Source organism: Nerophis ophidion, linkage group LG08, assembly GCF_033978795.1.
Source record: "Nerophis ophidion isolate RoL-2023_Sa linkage group LG08, RoL_Noph_v1.0, whole genome shotgun sequence".
In the NCBI taxonomy this organism is placed as follows: Eukaryota; Metazoa; Chordata; class Actinopteri; order Syngnathiformes; family Syngnathidae; genus Nerophis; species Nerophis ophidion.
In genome coordinates this window covers 63,202,211-63,226,833 of record NC_084618.1, presented here as the reverse complement: position 1 = coordinate 63,226,833, position 24,623 = coordinate 63,202,211, and the positions used below count along the sequence as shown (strand labels likewise).

The 24,623-nt window shown below is 39.9% G+C and overlaps 1 protein-coding gene across 1 annotated transcript in view; it reads left to right on the top strand.

The window, feature by feature from the left end:
• Nucleotides 1-24,623, top strand: part of LOC133558156 (ankyrin repeat and fibronectin type-III domain-containing protein 1) — a 150,885-nt gene that overhangs the window by 69,541 nt on the left and 56,721 nt on the right. The window contains exons 3-4 of the mRNA XM_061909321.1: nt 22,335-22,554; nt 22,704-22,911. Coding sequence (XP_061765305.1) covers nt 22,351-22,554; nt 22,704-22,911 — 412 coding nt within the window. The 5' untranslated portion in view covers nt 22,335-22,350. The remainder of the gene's footprint in view (nt 1-22,334; nt 22,555-22,703; nt 22,912-24,623) is intronic.

Genomic DNA, 24,623 nt, shown 5'->3' with positions numbered 1-24,623 from the left:
GGTTCGATTCCCGCGTGTGCCATCTTAGTTACTGCCGTTGTGTCCTTGGGCAAGACACTTTACCCACCTGCTCCCAGTGCCACCCACACTGGTTTAAATGTAACTTAGATATTGGGTTTCACTATGTAAAGCGCTTTGAGTCACTTGAGAAAAGCGCTATATAAAATATAATTCACAATATAGGTTGAAAAGGATTTTCAAATCATTGTATTGTGTTTTTATTTACGATTTACACAGCGTACCAACTTCACTTGTTTGGGGGGTTTATACATTAAAACATTAACTTGTTGCAAATGCTAAGTTTTAAACCTTTCGTTTCTCTTCCGCACTCACAAACTAATGTCCCTTTCATTAACCTTCAATTAGAGCATTCACAAGAAGTAGGTTTTTCTTTTTTGAAAAGCACACATTACCTCTTTCGAGGAGGTAACAATGCATGCCAGGGATAGTGTGTAATGGAAGTTTGATTGACATACACACAAGCGCCTGCTGTGATGATTGACAGCTTCTTTTGAACAGTACAGTACGCTTGAATTCAGTTTTGTCAGCAGGCCCAGCGTATTTTGCAATGGTAGCGAGGAGTCGTCATATTGGGCAACATTTTCCATTCAGTTTGGCAGCGTGCTGATTTGTGTTTTTGAGATAGCCCACTCCTGTGAGCTGTTAAGTACATACTTGCGGCTGCCTTGAAATGTACTCCAACACACGAACACAAATCAGAACCACTTAACCGTTTGAGGTATTTTATACACGAGGTCTTTCACATCACCGCTATCAGGGTTGTGGGATGTATGCGTAATAGACCCGTGATTATGTGCGATCTGGTGCTCCAAATAAGACTGTGGTGTGTGTTTGTGCTGATTGTATATCGTGTGCGTCTGGAAATACAATGCAAATGTGGAATATGTCTGTTTCTCAGGAGCTTATGCTAAGACAGGCCAAACAGGGCAAGATTGAGACTTCACTGTCTCTGGTAAACCTGCAGAGGGTCCTCTGGCGGAGGGTTGGAATCATTATCAGAAAACACAGAAAAATCTCTTCTGCCAACTCCAAAAAATGCAATTCAGTGCAGCATCTATTGATTTTACTGAACAGGTTGAAAGGGAAATGCATTTGTTTGTTATTACCCATTATTACCAATCACCGTGTGAGACAAAAACACATGCTTTCCTTTGATGTGCATTCTAGAGTGTTAAAAACAGATAGTATGAGGCGGCTAACAAAGCAGGTTATGGGATTCCTCTGTTTTGCCTATAAAGCCCTCTAATGAACATCCAAAAACCCGCCAACATTAGAAATGTAATTTATTAATATTATTATAACAACACTCCATTTACATGCCGTGACCCATAAGCGCCGATCACCCTCGTGGGATTGATGGCAACTATCCATCCATCCATCCATCTTCTTCCGCTTATCCGAGGTCGGGTCGCGGGGGTAGCAGCCTAAGCAGGGAAGCCCAGACTTCCCTCTCCCCAGCCACTTCGTCTAGCTCTTCCCGGGGGATCCCGAAGCGTTTCCAGGCCAGCCGGGAGACATAGTCTGCCCAATGTGTCCTGGGTCTTCCCCGTGGCCTCCTACCGGTTGGGCGTGCCCTAAACACCTCCCTCAGGAGGTTTTCGGGTGGCATCCTGACCATATGCCCGAACCACCTCATCTGGCTCCTCTCGATGTGGAGGAGCAGCGGCTTCAGTTTGAGTTCCTCCCGGATGACAGAGCTTCTCACCCTATCTCTAAGGGAGAGCCCCGCCACACGGCGGAGGAAACTCATTTCGGCCGCTTGTACCCGTGATCTTATCCTTTCGGTCATGACCCAAAGCTCATGACCATAGGGTAGGATGGGAACGTAGATCGACCGGTAAATTGAGAGCTTTGCCTTCCGGCTCAGCTCCTTCTTCACCTCAACGGATCGGTACAACGTCCGCATTACTGAAGACAATGGCAACTATCAATCTTTAAAATAATTTAAAAAAAAATCAATCTTCATGTTGTTAATTTTGTGTTGCGTTTGATTCGTTTTGCATACTAAAACAGTCACAAGTCATATAATCTATAATTATCAAAGTCTCACTAAGATAATGAACTGATAATACAATCCTTTTAACTTTGAACACACTGCACAAGAGCAAATGAAGGTTATACTTAGTCAACAGCCTTACATGCCACATTTGCAGAAACTCTCCTGAACGAATCAATAAAGTACTATTTATCTATCTTAAGGGTGGCAGTTTGAATAATGCCAACACTGTCATAAACACGTGCAATATAGTGAAACCTCACTAAACAACAACGACAAACATATTTTGGAATAATATTTACACCGCAACGCAACATAAACACTTCGGAACAATTTCCCAGAATTCCCTGCAGCACCAACTCTTCCGGGACACTACCATATAAACAAACGCCGTTGGTGGATCTACACCTAACATCCACTGTAATGATACCATGTACCATAGCATTTCTTTCCAATACTGCATCGATATTTTTTAACATCAAAAAATCTTCTTTCGTTTTTTTAAATTTATATTATGTTTTTAAACTCAGGAAATATGTCCCTGGACACATGAGGACTTTGGATATGACCAATTTATGATCCTGTAACTACTTGGTATCGGATTGATACCCAAATTTGTGGTATCATCCAGTACTAATGTAAAGTATTAAACAACAGAAGAATAAGTGATTATTACATTTTAACACAAGTGTAGATGGAACATGTTGAAACAGAAAGTAAGCAGATATTAACAGTGAATGAACAAGTAGATTAATAATTAATTTTCTACCACTTGTCCTTAATAATGTTGACAAAATAATAGAATGATAAATGACACAATATGTTACTGCATATGTCAGCAGACTAAATTAGGAGCCTTTGTTTACTTACTATTAAAAGACAAGTTGTCTTGTTTATTCACTATTCTATTTAAGGACTAAATTGCAATAAGAAACATATGTTTAATGTACCGTCAGATTTTTTTGTTATTATCAATCAATCAATCAATGTTTGCTTATATAGCCCTAAATCACTAGTGTCTCAAAGGGCTGCACAAACCACAACACAAACCACTACGGCATCCTCGGTAGGCCCACATAAGGGCAAGGAAAACTCACACCCAGTGGGACGTCGGTGACAATGATGACTAAGAACCTTGGAGAGGACGAAAGCAATGGATGTCGAGCGGGTCTAACATGATACTGTGAAAGTTCAATCCATAATGGATCCAACACAGTCGCGAGAGTCCAGTCCAAAGCGGATCCAACACAGCAACGAGAGTCCCGTTCACAGCGGAGCCAGCAGGAAACCATCCCAAGCGGAGGCGGATCAGCAGCGCAGAGATGTCCCCAGCCGATACACAGGCAAGCAGTACATGGCCACCGGATCGGACCGGACTTCCTCCACAAGGGAGAGTGGGACATAGGAGAAAAAGAAAAGAAACGGCAGATCAACTGGTCTAAAAAGGGAGTCTATTTAAAGGCTAGAGTATACAAATGAGTTTTAAGGTGAGACTTAAATGCTTCTACTGAGGTGGCATCTCGAACTGTTACCGGGAGGGCATTCCAGAGTACTGGAGCCCGAAATGAAAACGCTCTATAGCCCGCAGACTTTTTTGGGGCTTTGGGAATCACTAATAAGCCGGAGTCCTTTGAACGCAGATTTCTTGCCGGGACATATGGTACAATACAATCGGCAAGATAGGATGGAGCTAGATCGTGTAGTATTTTATACGTAAGTAGTAAAACCTTAAAGTCACATCTTAAGTGCACAGGAAGCCAGTGCAGGTGAGCCAGTACAGGCTTAATGTGATCAAACTTTCTTGTTCTTGTCAAAAGTCTAGCAGCCGCATTTTGTACCAACTGTAATCTTTTAATGCTAGACATGGGGAGACCCGAAAATAATACGTTACAGTAGTCGAGGCGACACGTAACAAACGCATGGATAATGATCTCAGCGTCTTTAGTGGACAGAATGGAGCGAATTTTTGCGATATTATGGAGATGAAAGAAGGCTGTTTTAGTGACTCTTTTAATGTGTGCCTCAAAGGAGAGAGTTGTGTCGAAGATAATACCCAGATTCTTTACCGTGTCGCCTTGTTTAATTGTTTGGTTGTCAAATGTTAAAGTTGCATTATTAAATAGAGGCCGGTGTCTAGCAGGACCGATAATCAGTATTTTCGTTATCTTAGCGTTGAGTTGCAAAAAGTTAGCGGATATCCATTGTTTAATTTCATTAAGACACGCCTCCAGCTGACTACAATCCGGGGTGTTGGTCAGCTTTAGGGATATGTAGAGTTGGGTGTCATCAGCATAACAGTGAAAGCTAACACCGTATTTGCGTATGATGTCACCTAGCGGCAGCATGTAGATGCTGAAGAGTGCAGAGCCAAGGACCGAAATTATAAAGCCAATAATGACATTTTTTGTGGTCCTCTTTATTTAGAAAAGTACTGAAATACTTTTGGTACCGGTACCAAAATATTGCTATCAGGACAACACTAATAGACACACACACCGAGCACCCACTGGCAGAAAGGTTGATCGGCGCCGATGGCGTGATCTGCATATTAACCAAGCTCGTCCTTTTCTAGTCCTTCGCTATCAATATCATCATCCACAAATCTTTCATCCTCGCTCAAATTAATGGGGAAATTGTCATTTTCTCGGTCCGAATAGCTCTTGCTGCTGGAGGCTCCCATTAAAAACAATGTGAGGATGTGAGGAGCCCTCACCCTTGTGACGTCATCGTCTGCGACTTCCGGTAAAGGCAAGGGTTTTTATCAGCACCAAAGGTTGCGAACTTTATCGTCGATGTTTTCTACTAAATCCTTTCAGCAAAAATATGTCAATATCGCGAAATGATCAAGTATGACACTTAGAATGGACCTGCTATCCCCGTTTAAATAAGAAAATATCATTTCAGTAGGCCTTTAAGTGACACGTCATAAAATAAGGAAGAAAAAGACGCTTGAGCTGCTTCTGCTATATTGCCTTTGAGTTACAGAAAAAGATAATGCTCAATTATTGATTATACATCTCACCTCTTTAGTAGAATATTATGGCACCAAGAAGGAAAATTGGTCAACTTTGAAAATACACACTTAATAAAAAAAAGAAAAAAAAAAGTTTTTCCCATGATAACTCCCCTGTTGTGGCTGCTGGCTGCAGGAGCCCTGTGCTCGTGCTTGTCCTTCTTCTGTGTTCCTGATGTTTACTTCTTGCCTTCAAGTGTTTTTGTTTTGCCTTTTGGTTTCGGGCCCCTTTGGGACTGCGCAAAAAGGTGTGGCACTTTTGTGTTGTCTGCAGGGCTTTTTTGTGAGCTTTTGGATTTGCCTCAGGGGAGCCGTTTGGCCATGGCAAAGTTTGCACCGGAGAGCAGCTGTTGGCTCTCTGACACTGCGTTGAGAGACCATTGAGCCTCGGGATGGACGAGCTTCACGGAACCTTGGCTGAATTAGCAAGTATCGGACACTTCAGCATCCCTGGACAGATTCTCAGTCTTCCGCGCGGAATGTACATTAGCCGAGAGCTAGTGGGCAGCCTAGGACGAGTCGCCTTTCTTGTTTGCTTTGTTAGGTCTGTTCCGCAGAATCTCCAGCAAGTTAAGTTAAAGTACCAAAGATTGTCACACACACACGAGGTGTGGCGAAATTATTCTCTGCATTCGACCCATCACCCTTGATCACCCCATGGGAGGTGAGGGGAGCAGTGAACAGCAGCGGTGGCCGCGCCCGCAAATCATTTTTGGTGATTGAACCCCCAATTCTGACACTTGATGCTGAATGTAAAGCAGGGAGCACGTTTTATCTGAGGTATGAGAATTATTCTGAATTTGCCAGCTTCAAATTCATTCAATGTTGTTGTCTTTTACAAACCCCGTTTCCATTTGAGTTGGGAAATTGTGTTAGATGTAAATATAAACGGAATACAATGATTTGCAAATCATTTTCAACCCATATTCAGTTGAATATGCTACAAAAACAACATATTTGATGTCAAAACTGATAAACATTTTTTTTCTGCAAATAATCATTAACTTTAGAATTTGATGCCAGCAACACATGACAAAGAAGTTGGGAAAGGTGGCAATAAATACTGATAAAGTTGAGGAATGCTCATCAAACATTTATTTGGAACATCCCACAGGGGTGCAGGCTAATTGGGAACAGGTGGGTGCCATGATTGGGTATAAAAGCAGCTTCCATGAAATGCTAAGTAATTCACAAACAAGGATGGGGCGAGGGTCACCGATTTTTAAGCAAATTGTCGAACAGTTTTAGAACAACATTTCTCAACGAGCTATTGCAAGGAATTTAGGGATTTTACCGTCTACGGTCTGTAAAATCATCAACAAGTTCAGAGAATCTGGAGAAATCACTGCACGTAAGCGATGATATTACGGACCTTTGATCCCTCAGGCGGTACTGCATCAAGAACCGACATCAGTGTGTAAAGAATATCACCACATGGGCTCAGGAACACTTCATAAAACCACTGTCAGTAACTACATTTTGTCGCTACATCTGTAAGTGCAAGTTAAAACTCTGCTATGCAAAGCAAGACCCATTTGTCAACAACACCAAGGAACGCCGCTGGCTTCGTTGGGCTCGAGCTCATCTAAGATGGACCGATCCAAAGTGGAAAAGTGTTCTGTGGTCTGACAAGTCTACATTTCAAATTATATTTGGAAACTGTGGACGTGGTATCCTCCGGAACAAAGAGGAAAATAACCATTCGGATTGTTATAGGCGCAAAGTTCAAAAGCCAGCATCTGTGATGGTATGGGGGTGTATTAGTGCCCAAGGCATGGGTAACTTACACATCTGTGAAGGCACCATTAATGCTGAATGTACCATACAGGTTTTGGAGCAACATATGTTGTCATCCAAGCAACGTTATCATGGACGCCCCTGTTTATTTCAGCAAGACAATGCCAAGCCATGTGTTACAACAGCGTGGTTTCATAGTAAAAGAGTGTGGGTACTTTCCTGGCCCACCTGCAGTCCAGACATATCTCCCATCGAAAATGTGTGGCGCATTATGAAGCGTAAAATACGACTGAAGCTCTACATAAGACAAGAATGACAAAGAATTCCACTTTCAAAGCTTCAACAATTAGTTTCCTCAGTTCCCAAACATTTATTGAGAAAAGGTGATGTAACACAATGGTGAACATGCCCTTTCCCAACTACATTGGCACGTGTTGCAGCCATGAAATTTTAAGTTAATTATTATTTGCGAAAAAATAATAATTTTATGAGTTTGAACATCGAATATCTTGTTTTTGTAGTGCATTCAACTGAATATGGGTTGAAAAGGATTTGCAAATCATTGTATTCCGTTTATATTTACTAACACGATTTCCCAGCTCATATGGAAACAGGGATTGTAAATAGCTGCAGCAAATTCAGGCATTTTAGGCTTTAACAATCCCCAAAAAAGCTTGCAAAGCCCCAGAGGGACTTCAGTAAAGTCAAGCTAATTATTCTATAAAGATCCTTCCCTCTGAAGTAAATTTAATCTCTACATTATCATCACACTTTTCTTTCCTTCTATGCTAAATGCACTTTTTTGACGAGATTTGACATTGATGACCTTTAAGGCATTTTGTTTCCTGAAAATGTTTTGGGGTGTTCCACTGCAGTTAGTTTTTGCATGGTTTTTTTTACTAGTACAATCAGTCGAGATCATGTACTTGGGAAATGACATCCCGATCGCACATGGAGGATGCAGCATCTCTTTGAAAGAACCACCTCACGCCCTCTCAGCAAACACACTCCCCAATGTTGTCAAAGATGAGGCACCGTCCTGCCGACAAAAAAAAAAAAAAAAAAGAAGAAGTCATCTGTTCCATCTCAGGCAAATAACAATAAGCCCCGGGCTGGATTCCAATGGGCTTTCTCTTTGAAATGGGATACTGGTACACGCATTACAAATATATCTCTTGTTTTATCTTCCGGGACAGGCCCATGGAAAAATTATTCCAAATACCTGCCACGCTTTATCTGGAACACTGGAATAGGTTAGACCCGGCCGGGAACACGAGGATGTCTAAAATAAGGCGTCTATTAGTGGAAGGAGTGGAGATGGATGGGACAGAGCGGGAAGGGACAGGGATCGGCGGGGGGGTATTTTAGGTGTATCGGCCCTGTGAAAAAAGGACTTGTTGCAAGGGCTGCTGAAACATCCGCAATGTGTCAGCTGTTACTTGTGCAATGGAGGAGGGTTTGTGAGCGGGAAACGTGCTCGACAGAAATCACACGTCCGTAGCGCAGCGGGATTATAAATGACATTTTCCCTACAGATGTTTTTTACTTGACAAATTTGCTGGCGGTCTCCTGGATACTTTGTGACATATGAAAAGATAACTGATCTTCACTTTTTAAGCTTCATCCGCGGCCAGACCAAAGCTGGTCGGTCTCCAAAGTCACCTACGATAAGCGAGTTCCTGGGGGTCTTATGCATTATCACTTGATTTAAATTACGCCGTATCACATTCAACTGTGCTATTTTATCTCGACGTGTTGTTGACCACAACATTAAGACTTGGACCCTTAGCATCCAGATGACCGACATTTCACTCACAGTATAAGTTCTACGTGGTTTTTGCAGTGATTGCTCCAGATTCTCTGAACTTTTTGATGACATTACGGACTGTAGCTACTTCTTGGGTATTCAATGTTCCATATACCTCATGCACTATATGTAGACCATAATTTAGGTTGTGGTTTTAATTTACCACAAATGTTATTTTTTTATCCACAACGGGTTTATTTTTTTTTGGTCAGGCAGTTACTGTCTCTAATTTATAATTTTTGTACAAATGATACCTGCTTATGCTGTGGTTTTGACTTACTAAGGGTGTGTCTTTTCAATCAACAGTGGGTGTGTCATTGATCTGCATGTGTCTTGAGGCAGTTTTATAAAGGACAGTGGACCTTTAGCGTGCCATACTTACGCCATAATTAATGTTCTGTGCGGCTTTTGCTGAGGTTTGGATTTACCACTGGTGTTTTGTTTTGTTTTTTATTCATAGTTGGTGCATTGCATTGACAGCAACTTCCAACAGGGTCCAATAGGAAAATATCAAACAAGCTTAATTTTGTGATGTAATTTACTTATTATAGTAGCATTTGGATTAGGTGTAACAGAGCATTGCATTCATTAAGGCAGTGTTATATTGGATTAGATTAGATAGTACTTTATCTATTCCTTCAGGAAAAAAACATTTTTCAGCACAATCCCATTCAAGATCAGACAAACATTACAGGGAGACAGAACAGGATCGCTGACGGGTCTGCCGGCTTCCAGCCCTACTTACAAAAAAGATGAGATACAGGTAAACAAGTTTGGGGGGGAATGGGAGAAAAAAATACAAGATTAAAATAAAATAAAATAAATACATTAAAAATTGATCTAAGCCTGGGCCCTGGAGAGGGGGTCCAGACTGAGGCCAAGGGGAAAAAAAACAACAACTCATAGCCATAGTACACGTCCCTCTCACATGTGTGTAAGAGGGAAACATCAAACTTCAAAGAACACAAAGAACATGAAAGACATTAAAGCAGCGGATACAACCAGCCACTTCTACATACAGCTATGAATAAAAAGTAAAATAAAAATATACACTGTGGTGGCCTCTGCGGTGTTCCACGCCGTCGTCTGCATGGGTGGAGTGAGTATGGCCAGAGACAGGAGCAGACCCAACAAAGCAACCAAGAGAGCCGACTCCACTCTCGGCCGCCAACCAACTCTCAGCCAGTGTCCAGTCTGCATGGATGAGCGAGGATACGTCCACGGAGACTGAGGTGTCCGACACCTGCTCACTCAGCCAAGACAGCGCGAAGCCTCTCCGAACCGACGCTCAGTGCTAGCTCAGCAAACCTGTCCCCTCATCCGCAACTCCTCCAGTCCCAAACACAGCAATAACAACAAAAAACAACAACAACAATAGAACAACACCAGCACATACGATAAGTACAAATATGATCGTAAAAGTGATAGCAAAGAAGCAGTTGGCGAAATAAATAATATAGAAATGACAATGAGTATTTTTACACTACAACTGGAGCAATACAAATACCAATAGAAAAAGCCCTATTGATCATGAACAATACCAATAGTTTACCTCTATTATCTTGCCCACTCACTTACACATGTCACTCACCCAACACACCGCCATTCTTAAAGGGGAGCACACAGCGTATGGCCATCCCTAAGCCACCGATGAAATGCTAAAAGCATTGGGTGCCACTGTAATAAATGACATTGAAACAAACTTGCCAAATTCTAAGTTTGTTGGCATTATTTTCCATGAAAGTGTAAATGTGGCGGTTTTTAAACAACTGGTAAGAATAATCAATTAAATTTGTCATATGCATGTATGCAGCTGAGATAGGCTCCACGATAGGGAAAAGCGGTAGGAAATGGATGGATGGATATGCTGTATGTCGTGGCACATGATTATCATCATTTCGTGACTGAAGCAAAAAACGTTTCACACTTTTATACTGAAATAAATACACCTACAACTTCCATCCATCCATTTTCTACACTTATTAAATGAAAATATAGAAAAAAATAACGGCAGCGGTAAAGTTTATATCCAAGAAGGAAAGATGAAAGTGAATGAATGTTTATAACAATACCGTATTTGCATGCTTGGGACATTACAGTATCTGCAAATACATTTTACATTTTTTTTACATTTTCACAGTTAAGTCATATGTTACCAGACCATTAAAATGTAAATTATATATTGTTTATATGTATATGTACATATGCATACAAAATTGTGGTGACACTTTAGTATGGGGATCACATATTCACCATTATTTAGTTGCTCATTAACATGCAAATTAGTAACATATTGGCTCTTAATAAGTCATTAATACGTACATATTCATGCCTTATTCTGCATGGCCTTATTATACAACCAGTAAGCCATTACCTAAGTGTCTTCCCTCAATAACCTCAGAATGATTGCTTATTAGTAGGGGTGTGAAAGTACGGGTATTTTATCGAACCGTTTCGGTACGGGGTTTCCGGTTCGGTGCGGAGGTGTACCGAACGAGTTTCCATACGGACATATTAAGTAGCGTACTGCATGTTGTGTAAACAATACTCAAAATACCGGACATTTGAGGCATTTAAGAAACTCCGCCCTGACAGCTCCGCAAAAGAGGACATGTCCGGTGAAAAGAGGACGTATGGTCAGTCTATGACCTAGCCCGAACGTAGTGAGTCACCGAGCTATTTTTCAGCCTGGTAAATAATGTCAAACACGCAGTGATACAATGACCCCAAACGCCCCAAATGTCCGGCACCTCGAGTTATGGTTGCGTGTATTTTCAATGTACGATCAGTGTTAAGAAGGTTAAAAACAAAACAAATTGCTCGCGCAGCAGCATTCGTGAGGGAGGGGGAGAGACAGAGAGAGCGCATGCGTCTGCTTTTTATCCATAGATTTATCAGATTTAATTTTTTGTGTCAAAAGTGTGACCCAGAGGCCATTTGCAGCCCACAGCTAATGTTTTAAAGGCCTACGGCACATTCTAAAAATACTATTGAAATAAAAGAAAAACATAACAAAAGTGAAATGAAAAAGCTTAAAGGTTAAATGTAATTTAGAAAAAGTTGCAATGTTGACTAATAAAACAAAGCAGTTTTTTTTGTCATTGCTCATAACATAAACATATGTAGAGTATATGTGGTATATTTTGAATATATACATATATATATATATATATATATATATATATATATATATATATATATATTACATATATATAATAGATTATATATTAGGGGTGTGGGAAAAAATCGATTCGAATACGAATCAAATTGTTTACGTTGTGCGATTCAGAATTGATTCTTTTTTTTTAATTAAAAATTTTGTATTTGTTTTTTTTTTTAATAAATCCAACAAACCACTACACAGCAATACCATAACAATGCAATCCAATTCCAAAACCAAACCTGACCCAGCAACACTCAGAACTGCAATAAACAGAGCAATTGAGAAGAGACACAAACACGACACAGAACAAACTAAAAGTAGTGAAACAAAAATGAATATCATCAACAACAGTATCAATACTAATTATAAACTCAGCATAACAGTGATTAAAAATCCCTCACTGACATTATCATTAGACATTTATAAAAATAATAATAAAGAACAATAGTGTCACAGTGGCTTACACTTGCATCGCATCTCATAAGCTTGACAACACACTGTGTCCAAATATTTTCACAAAGATAAAATAAGTCATATTTTAGTTCAAACAAATTTACACTTTTGCAATTAGTTGTTAATACATTGTCCTTTACAATTATAAAAGCTTTTTTTTTTTTAAATGTACTACTCTGCTAGCATGTCAGCAGACTGGGGTAGATCCTGCTGAAATCCTATGTATTGAATGAATATAGAATCGTTTTGAATCGGAAAAATACAGTTTTTGAATCAATATCGAATCGTGACCCCAAGAATTGATATTGAATCGAATTGTGGGACACCCAAAGATTCACAGCCCTAATATATATATACATATATATATATATATATATATATATATATATATATATATATATATATATATATAAATATATATATATATATATATATATATATATTATAGTGTTTATTATTATTATTGTATATTGTGAGTGAACTGTGGTGCTGAATTTCCCCCAGGGATCAATAAAGTACATTCTATTCTATAATATTGAATCAAAATCAATGGTATTATGAATTATTGACCTATCCAAAGTTCCCATTACTTCACATCAAATATTCCACTGAGAAAAATATTTTTGGTGGAAGATTTTGCAAATTTGGTAAATAAATAACCAAAAAAATGTATATTTTGTTGTTTTCTTACTGTACCGAAAATGAACCGAACCGTGACCTCTAAACCGAGGTACGTACCGAACCGAAATTTTGGTGTACCGTTACCCCCCTACTTATTAGTAATGCTAACCCTTATATGTTCCCCTAATTTCCAAATAACTCTGAACTAAGTATTTGTTGCTTTAATAAGCAACAAATTAATGGTGAATATCAATCAATCAATCAATCAATGTTTACTTATATAGCCCTAAATCACTAGTGTCTCAAAGGGCTTCACAAACAACTACGACATCCTCAGTAGGCCAACACAAGGGCAAGGAAAACTCACACCCAGTGGGACGTCGGTGACAATGATGACTATGAAAACCTTGGAGATGACAAAAGCAATGGATGTCGAGCGGGTCCAACATGATACTGTGAAAGTTCAATCCATAGTGGATCCAACACAGTCGCGAGAGTCCAGTCCAAAGCGGATAGTGGATTCGACACAGTCGCGAGATTCCAGTCCAAAGCGGATCCAACACAGCAGCGAGAGTTCCGTCCACAGCAGAGCCAGCAGGAAACCATCCCAAGCGGAGGCGGATCAGCAGCGCAGGGATGTCCCCAGCCGATACACAGGCAAGCGGTCCATCCTGGGTCCCGACTCTAGACGAGCGGTCCATCCTGGGTCCCGACTCTGGACAGCCAGTACGTCATCCATGGCCATTAGACCGGACTCCCTCCACAAGGGAGAGTGGGACATAGGAGAAAAAGAAAATAAACGGCAGATCAACTGGCCTAAAAAGGGAGTCTATTTAAAGGCAAGAGTATACAAATGAGTTTTAAGGTGAGACTTAAATGCTTCTACAATATGTAAATCTGTTACCCATACTAAAGTGTTACCAAATGTGTTTATGACAACCTTTTTCCAAAACACAATATAGAATGTGAGATATAACAGGATAATGCATACATTTATCATTTGTTTTCAAAACTGTTAAAAAAAAGTGGGACCCCACAAAGTACTGTGGGATCCCGTTTTTATGACTTGGAGTGACTGGGACCCCATTTGGAAAATTCCTGGCGCCAACACTGAATTAAGGTTAAGTAAGATGTGAAACATGAGTCGACTGGTCAAAGAATGCAAGAAGATGAATAAGGAAGGAGAGCATGTTGTTGAAAGTTACCACTTAAAGGCTTCATTTATCTCACCGCCGTCCTGTTTGCTGCATGGGACCTATCGCCTAGTCTGTCACCGTCACCTGGAGGCTCCCGCTGACATTTCCTTCAGCGGCTGAGTGTGTGCCGACACCACTGTGCAGACGTCCGTCTCGGAAAATCGCAGACGACCGCGTTCCCATGGCCGACTGGAAACGGCGCATAGTCGCCATACCGGTGATGCCGAGACACAAGAGGCAGGAGATGCTAATCTAGTCGAAAGCCTCAAGAAGGTGACGATGAAGAGCGGCGCGGCGACCAAGCCTGTGTGCCGTGATACACGGGAAGAGCCACAATGCACACACGCTGCCGTCCTGGCAGGTCAGTGTGATTTAGATCACTGGTGATACACAGATGGGCCCATAGGGGGAATAGTCATTTAAAAAAAAAAAAAAAATTAAATAAAGTGACAATCTGATTGTTCAGGGTGTGCAGCGCCTTCCGCTCGAATGCAGCTGAGATAGGCTCCAGCACCCACCGCTACCTCAAAGGGGACAAGCGGTAGAAAATGCTCCCAAAACTTATGTGAAGTATCAAACAACAGAAGAGTTAGTGCTTGTCACATTTTAGCAGAAGTGTAAATAAAAGATTTGTTAAAACAGAAAATAAGCAGATATTAACAATAAATGTTCATATTGGTTAGTATTACATCAATTTTCTACCGCTTGTCCCTCATACTTTTGACACAATAATACAATGAGAATTGACACAAAATATTATTGAATATTTCAGCAGCCAAATTATATTTGCTTACTACTAAAAGTGAAATAGTTTAGTATGCCCACTGTTTTTTATGCCAACATTGTTCTTTCGTTGCAAAAAAAAAATGTTTAATGTATCATAACATTTTCTGTTAAAATGAAGCCAATTATGCATTTTTTGTGGTCCCCTTTATTTACAAACCCTGTTTCCATAAGAGTTGGGAAATTGTGTTAGATGTAAATAAAAACGGAATACAATGATTTGCAAATCCTTTTCAACCTATATTCAGTAGAATGCAGTCCAAAGACAAGATATTTGATGTTCAAACTCATAAACTTTATTTTTTATTTTTTTGCAAATAATAATTAACTTAGAATTTCATGGCTGCAACATGTGACAAAGTAGTTGGGAAAGGGCATGTTTACCCCTGTGTTACATCACCTTTCCTTTTAACAACACTCCATAAACGTTTGGGAACTGAGGAAACAAATTGTTGAAGCTTTGAAAGTGGAATTCTTTCCCACTCTTGTTTTATGTAGCGCTTCAGTCATTCAACAGTCCAGGGTCTCCGCTGTCGTATTTTACGCTTCATTATGCGCCACACATTTTTGATGGGAGACAGGTCTGGACTGCAGGCAGGCCAGGAAAGTACCCGCAGCCTTTTTTTACGAAGCCACGCTGTTATAACACATGTCTTGCAGAAATAAGCAGGGGCGTCCATGATAGCGTTTCTTGGATGACAACATATGTTGCTCCAAAACCTGTATGGACCATTCAGCAATAATGGTGCCTTCACACATGTGTAAGTTACCCATGCCTCGAGCACTAATACACCCCCATACCATCACAGATGCTGGCTTTTGAACTGTGCGCCTATAACAATCCGGATGGTTATTTTCCTCTTTGTTCCGGAGGACACTATGTCCACAGTTTCCAAATATAATTTGAAATGTGGACTTATCAGACCACAGAACACTTTTCCACTTTGCATCAGTCCATCTTAGATGAGCTCGGGCCCAGCGAAGCCGGCGGCGTTTCTTGGTGTTGTTGATAATGGGTTTTGCTTTGCATAGCAGAGTTTTAACTTGCACACAGATTTAGCAACCAATTGTAGTTACTGTAGAGATACAGATAGGGTGAGAAGCTCTGCCATCCGAGAGGAGCTCAAAGTAAAGCCGCTGCTCCTCCACATCGAGAGGAGCCAGATGAGGTGGCTCGGGCATCTGGTCAGGATGCCACCCGAACGCCTCCCTAGCGAGGTGTTTAGGGCACGTCCAACTGGTAGGAGGCCACGGGGAAGACCCAGGACACGTTGGGAAGACTATGTCTCCCGGCTGGCCTGGGAACGCCTCGGGATCCCCCGGGAAGAGCTGGACGAAGTGGCTGGGGAGAGGGAAGTCTGGGCTTCCCAGCTAAGGCTGCTGCCCCCGCGATTCAACCTCGGATAAGTGGAAGAAAATGGATGGATGGATGGATGTAGTTACTGACAGTGGTTTTATGAAGTGTTCCTGAGCCCATGTGGTGATATCCTTTACACACTGATGTCGGTTTTTGATGCAGTACCGCCTGAGGGATCAAAGGTCCGTAATATCATCGCTTACGTGCAGTGTTTTTATCCAAATTCTCTGAACCTTTTGATGATTTTACAGACCGTAGATGGTAAAATCCCTAAATTCCTTGCAATAGCTCGTTGAGAAATGTTGTTCTAAAACTGTTCGATAATTTGCTTACAAATTGGTGACCCTCACCCCATCCTTGTTTGTGAATTACTTAGCATTTCATGGAAGCTGCTTTTATACCCAATCATGGCACCCACCTGTTCCCAATTACCCTGCACACCTGTGGGATGTTCTATATAAGTGTTTGACGAGGATTTCTCAACTTTATCAGTATTTATTGTCACCTTTCCCAACTTTCACGTGTTGCTAGTATCAAATTCTACAGTTAATGATTATTTGCAAAAAAAAAAAATATTTTTCAGTTTGAACATCAACTATGTTGTCTTTGTAGCATATTCAACTGAATATGGGTTGAAAATTATTTGCAAATTATAGTATTCGGTTTATATTTACATCTAACACAATTTCCCAACTCATATGGAGACGGGGTTTGTAGAAAAGTATTGAAATACATGTTGGCACAGGTACCAAAATATTGGTATGTGGAAGACCCGAGTATGAATATGTTTGCTGAAGCGTGATTGTATGCATGAGTGCATGTACGTATATGTGTACGTGTATGTATGTATGAATGCATGTATATATGTGCGTGTATATGTATGTTTGTATGTATGTACGTACAGTGAGCAGAACAGATATTTCTATACATTGCTGATTTTGCACACTCTTCAATGGTGAGAGAATGTAAAACAAAAATCCAGAAAATCACATGGTATGATTTTTAAGTCATTAATCAAAATTGTATTGCATGATATACGTCAGGAAAAGAGAACTTAATATTCGGTACAAAAACCTTTTTTTTGCAGTTACAGAGATTAGACTTTCCTGTAGTTCTTGACCACCTTTCACACAATGCAGAAATAATTTTTCCCCCCACTCCATACAGATCTTATTCAGAGCTTTCAGGTTTCGAGGCTGTCGCGGGGCAATACGGTCCTTCAGGTCTTTCCAAAGATTTTTAATCACGTTTCAGGTCTGGGGACTGGCAATGCCACTCCAGGACCTTGACATGCTGTGTATTTCTGGTCGTTGTCATGCTGGAAAACAAAGCTACGCCCCATCTCTTTGTGCCATCCATTTGCTTTTTTAAAGCATTACATAGATTCAATTCTTTAAGATGTCAATAAACTTCTTAATCAATCAATCAATCTTCAGTGCTCTTACTAAAGAAAGGAGATTGTTGACCAAGATTTTGCGATACATGTCCCCATCCTTCCCTCAATTCGATGCAATCGCTCTGTCCCTTTTGCAAAAAAACATCCCCAAAGATGTTCCCACCTCTGTGCTTCACGGTTGGGATGGTTTTCTTGGGATTGTACAAGTCATTCTTCTCCCTCCAAACAGGGCAGGTTGGAAAAAAAACTCAAATACCTTATCCCATTCTTCCTCTGGATCATTCAGATCACGGGTCACCAACGCGATGCCCGCGGGCACCAGGTAGCCCGTAAGGACCAGATGAGTCGCCCGTTGGCCTGTTCTAAAAATAGCTCAAATAGCAGCACTTACCAGTGAGCTGCCTCTTTTTTTAAACATTTTTTATTTACTAGCAAGCTGGTCTCGCTTTGCTCGACATTTTCTATTCTAGGAGAGACAAAACTCAAATAGAATTTGAAAATCAGAGAAAATATTTTAAAGACTTGGTCTTCACTTGTTTAAATAAATTATTTTTTTTTTTTACATTGCTTCTTATAACTTTCAGAAAGACAACCTTAATAATTATTTTAGGATTTTTAAACACATATACCTTTTTACCTTTTAAAATCCTTCCTCGTCTTTCCTGACAATTTAAATTAATGTTCAAGTAAATGTATTTTTTTTTTTTTTTTATTGTAAAGAATAATAAATAACTTTTAATTCAATTCTTCATTTTAGCTTCTGTTTTTTCAACAAAGAATATTTGTGAAATATTTCTTTAAATGTTTTATGATTAAGATTAAAAAAAAATATTCTGGCAAATGTAGAAAATCTGTAAAATCAAATTTAAAACTTATTTCAAAGTCTTTTGAATTTCTTTTAAAAAATGTTTTTCTGGAAAATCTAGAAGAAATAATGATTTGTCTTTGTTAGAAATATATCTTGGTCCAATTTGTTATATATTCTAACAAAGTGCAGATTGGATTTTAACCTGTTGTTGGCCCTGCGATGAGGTGGTGACTTGTCCAGGGTGTACCCCGCCTTCCGCCCGATTGTAGCTGAGATAGGCGCCAGCGCCCCCCGCGACCCCGAAAGGGAATAAGCGGTAGAAAATGGATGGATGGATGGATAAAACATGTCATCAAAAATATATATTGTGAGAAATCATTAAGTTGATCAGTGTTTCCAAAAAGATAAATATCATTAATTATTAATTTGATTGATTGATTTATTGATTGATTGATACTTTTATTAGTAAATTGCACAGTACAGTACATATTCCGTACAATTGACCACTAAATGGTAACACCTCAATACGTTTTTCAACTTGTTTAAGTCGGGGTCCACGTTAATCAATTCATAATAATAACAGAGTTAAAGGTAAAATGAGCAAATTGGCTATTTCTGGAAATGTATTTAAGTGTGTATCAAACTGGTAGCCCTTCGCATTAATCAGTACCAGAAGTAGCTCTTGGTTTCAAAAAGGTTGATGACCCCTGATTCAAATGGTCACTGGCAAACTCCAAACGGGCCTTGACATGTGCTGGCTTGAGCAAGTGGACTTTGCGTTCGCTGCAAGATTTAAATCCATGACAGTGTAGTGCGTTACTGATCGTTTTCTTTGAGACTGTGGTCAAAGCTCTCTTCGGGTCAATGGCCATGTAGTTTTGGGCTGATCTTCCCCCGCCTTCATGATCATTGATGCTCCACTCGGTGAGATCTTGCATGGAGTCCCAGACCAAAGGAGATTGGCCCTTGTCTTGAACTTCGTTCGTTTTCTTATAATTTCACCAACAGTTGTTACCTTCTCACCAAGCTGCTTGCCTATTGCCTTGTATCCCATCCCAGCCTTGTGCAAGTCTACAATGTAATTTCTGTCCACACACAGTTCTCTGGTCTTGGCAATTGTGGAGAGGTCGGAATCTGTTTAATTGTGTGGACAGGTGTCTTTATACAGTTAACAATTTTAAACAGGTGCAGTTACAGTAGTTAATACAGATAATGAGTGCAGAGCAGAAAGATTTCCTAAGGAAACACCAACAGGAATGTGACATACAAAATTCTTACTGGCTGGTTGGTGATCAAATACTTACAGTGGGGCAAAAAGGTATTTAGTCAGCCAACGATTGTGCAAGTTCTCCCACTTAAAATTATGACAGAGGTCTGTAATTTTCATCATAGGTACACTTCAACTGTGAGAGACAGAATGTGGAAAAAAAATCCAAGAATTCACATTGTAGGAACTTTAAATAATTTAATTGTAAATTATGGTGGAAAATAAGTCTTTGGTCAACCATTCAAAGCTCTCATTGATGGAAGGATGTTTTGGCTCAAAATCTCACGATATATGGACCCATTCATTCTTTCCTTAACACGGATCAATCGTCCTGTCCCCTTAGCAGAAAAACAACCCCAAAGCATGATGTTTCCACCCCCATGCTTCACAGTAGGTCTGGTGTTCTTGGGATGCAACTCAGTATTCTTCTTCCTCCAAACATGACGAGTTGAGTTTATACCAAAAAGTTATATTTTTGGTTTCATCTGACCACATGACCTTCTCCCAATCCTCTGCTGTATCATCCATGTATCCATTTTGGTATAAACTCAACTCGTCGTGTTTGGAGGAAGAAGAATACTGAGTTGCATCCCAAGAACACCAAACCTACTGTGAAGCATGGGGGTGGAAACATCATGCTTTGGGGCTGTTTTTCTGCAATTAATTGTTCACGTTCTGTCTCTCACAGTTGCAGTGTACCTATGATGAAAATTATAGACTTCTGTCAACATTTTAAGTGGGGGAACTTGCACAATTGGTGGCTGACTAAATACGTTTTTGCCCCACTGCATGTCATGCAATCAAATGCAAATAAGTCATTTAAACGTCTTACAATGTGATTTTCTGGATTTTTGTTTTAGATTCTGTCACTCACCATTGAAGAGTACCTATGATAAAGATGACATACTTTTACATGCTTTTTAAGTGGGAAAACATGCAAAATCAGCAGTGTATGAAATACTTGTTCTCCTCATATGTACAGTATGTATGTATGTACAGTATATTCGTCTCGCCATATGTGCGGGAGCCAAAGCACGGCCCCAATAGAAAGCCAAATCCGCCTATTATAAACAACTTTTTTTAATAGAGCTAGTTTGAGTGGTTTTGCTCTCTTAACATCTGGCAAGACTGTCTCTGCGGTGTAACAATAGGAACCTGTAAATATTTGTTTATGTTTGCGTATGTGTTCACCTATTTGTGACGGGCCAAAGAAGTAAATAAATAAATAAATGTTCGTCATTTGGATGTGTGTTGCTTGTTGCGGACACATCAACTTATGTGATGCACACTAACGCTACGGCAAGGCTCGCGCTTCCAGGTAGGCAGTTAAACAGCTAGAACATATTTTTAATGGTTTGTTTTCCTCATTTGGTCTTCCACTTCCTCCACAAACTTTCATAGTTCTGAAGGTCGGAGCGTTGGATGTCTTTAGCTCTGAGCGGAGGTTTAAGCATGCATGTCAACTGTGGAATCAAAACTTTTCTTTGTTTCTTGTCGTAACAAAGCAGGAATAATAACAATATATTAACTGTCTATTGCTCAAATGGCACAACCCTGTTACAAATACTACTTCAACCGGCGGGGAAAATGCTCAAATTATGCTCGCAGCTTAAAGCATAACAAGTTAAGGTACGTTAAGGCATGCATAAATTGAGGCATGACTGTACTATTAGGGAGAAGTACCGGAAGTCATTAACATTAGCAACCATATTGCCTAATTTACATAATTCTTTGCCTGGGATGCTGTAGGTAATGGAAGACATAAAAAGTGAGCTAAAAATGCAAATTATGATTAGAATTGTAAATAAATTTTTTATGTTGATCCTTAGTTTAGTTGTACTTTTTTTTGTTCTACATTGTTAAATGTTACGGTATCAAATTTGATCCCAAGACTGATCTAGTGACTGGCTCATTAACATGAACAATTGGTTTGTTTTCATTTTTAGTGTGACTGTGTTGAAACATTCATCTCATTCTGTAACCCAAAGTAGCTTAAACCAGAGTGGGTGTGTGTCTCCTCTCTGCTCTGACTGGAATGTAACTTTATTGTCATTGCACTTAAAAATACAACAGGATACAGACGTTTCTGATTGGTTTACATTACGTGGTGCCTTCCGTGGTTGACTAGTTTCAGGCCCAAAAACTTATGGATTGGTTCTGGGATTGGCTCTTATGGTCAGTCAATCAGAATTACTATAACCATGGTGAGTCTCGAGGAAAAAGGTTTATTATTATGAAAGAAATGTATATACAGAGTAGTCAATGGGATAATAAAGGCATGAGAAATGTCAAGTTTGGAGTGAGAATGAGTTAGTGTGACTCCCACGTCAGGCGTGAGGCTTGGCAGCTCTGCATTACACTCACATTCAAACAGTAGCGTCATGCTAGGTTAGCCTATTTTCTGAAGAAAAACAAAATGACACAAAACTCTCAGTAGTCACGTAGTTCACAGACATACACAATAGTTAACAGGCTTTATTTTGATATGTGATGCATCATTTTTTTAAATTTTTTTTTTTTTACCAAACTGTTTTCTTTGAAACTAACAACAAAAGTGCTATCATGTAAACTAGCTCTAGGTAAGCAATACAATATATATGTATATATTTTTTTTACATTCTAAACAATCCCTTAATAGAGTACTGCTTCAATGTTCTGTATTTTGCTGGTATTTGTGTTTGCTTAAAACGTTCTCACTCATCTTTTGTTCCCGAAGGGCTGATTCCACCAAGATGACGCAACCCATGAGGGGGGACCAGGCCCACCAGCCGGCCCCGGCCCGCAAGGCAGCCAGCCTGTCCTCGCCAAGTGCGGCCCGCCGCCTGTACCGCAACTTGTCTGGAAAGTTCCGTGTGAGCACCAACCACGCCGCCTTAGAGGACAGCGTGGTGTCAGGACGGGGAGGAGACAAGGAGAGGCTCCGCAAAACCACCATCGTAAGTCCAATAAGGGGCGGGGGGGAATAATAAGCACAGGGACATTGTTGTTTTAAAATAGACCTCAGGTACTAACATCACATGCTCCAGATCTGCTTCTTTTTATACCGAAAGTACGTCTCTGAAACAAATGTGTCTTTTTGTCGCAGTTCCAGAGTAATGAAGCGCTGTTTGAAGCGGTGGAGCACCAGGAGTTAGACTTGGTGCAGCTCCTTCTCTCCCAATACAGCTTGGAGGAGCTGGACCTCAACACCCCCAACAGCGAAGGCCTCCTGCCCCTCGATATCGCCATCATGACCAACAATGTGCCCATGGCCAAACTGTTGCTTCGTGCCGGGGCCAAAGAGAGCCCCCACTGTGAGTAAATAAACGTCCATAGCAGAAATATACCACATATCTTCTCGAGGGAGAGTACTGTAGTTGGGATATACGTTGGGGTAGTCAGTACATCTGTCTTCTGACAGTCGCAAATTTCAACGAGCTGATTCGACTATCAGCTATGCCTCCCCTTTTCTCTGTGGGAGGGAGGCAAATTGATACCTGCTAGCAGAGGTGGGTAGAGTAGCCAGAAATTGTACTCAAGTAAGAGTACTGTTACTTTAGAGATTTATTACTCAAGTATAAGTAAGGAGTAGTCAACTAAATATTTACTTGAGTAAAAGTAAAATGTTCCTCTTTTCTGTCTAATACCACATGAAAGTCGTTGGTTTTTGGCATCTTATTTGTCCAGCTTCCATATTGGTTTTTATACACTTTACAAGAAATACATTGGCGGCAAACTCCGTCGCTTGCTAGCTTGTTTGTGCTGGCTTTCGGAGACTCTTATTTTGTTAGCGCAAGCGCGATGGAGTGGAACTTTTATTGTTGAAGACAGGAACTGTGCGATCAGTCTTTAGGCTATTGACGGGAAGTACGGTTGAAATAAAAAGTGTCTTTTTTCCTTTACACTTTTGATTGATTGATTGAAACTTTTATTAGTAGATTGCACAGTACAGTACATATTCCGTACAATTGACCACTAAATGGTAAGACCCTAATATGTTTTTCAACTTGTTTAAGTCGGGTCATGTGACCGCCTGGCTCTGTTTGATTGGTCCAACGTCACCAGTGACTGCATGTGATTGGTGAAACGCAGGCATGCGTGGATTCTACTTTGAAGCTCTGTCATTAACCAAACCTAACATTAATAGATCGATAAAAAAAAGTAGCGAGTAGCGAGCTGAATGTAGATAAATGGAACGGAGGAAAAGTAGCGTTTCTTTATAAATATACTCAAGTTAAAGTATGTTGCACAAAAACTACTCGTAGAAGTACAATTTATCCCAAAAGTTGCTCAGGTAAATGTAACGGAGTAAATGTAGTGCGTTACTACCGACCTCTGCCTGCTAGTGCCCCCGCATACAAATTGATTGCGCTCATCACTAACATTTTTAAATATTAGAAAAATATCATTGTGTGCAGACAAATAGTTTTCAGAATTAGAAATGTCTTAGTTTCAGCTGTCACTGATATCATGTCCTTAAATTCAGTTGGTGTGGTTTGACTTCCAATATTTCTTATTGTATAAATTTGCCTGCACACAAAAATATAATCGAGTGGAACCTTGATTCCCGGACGTAATTTTTTCTTGCAAATGGTTTGTAAATCGAAAACTTTGTATAATGAAGCAGAGTTCCCCACAAGAGTCAATGTAAACATGAATAATCGGTTAGTAAAAAAAAAAACTGCACACTTTGAAGTTTGTGAGTGCGTGCATGTGTGTTTACACATTGTATATGTATGTATATATGTATATATATATGTATATATATATATATATATATATATATATATATATATATATATATATATATATATATATATACATATATATATATATATATATATATATTAGGGGTGTGGGGAAAAATCGATTTGAATACGTTGAGCGATTAACAGATCAATTTTTTTTATTTTTTTATTTTTTTTTATTTAATTTTTTTAAATAATCCAACAAACCACTACACAGCAATACCATAACAATGCAATCCAATTCCAAAACCAAACCTGACCCAGCAACACTCGAACTG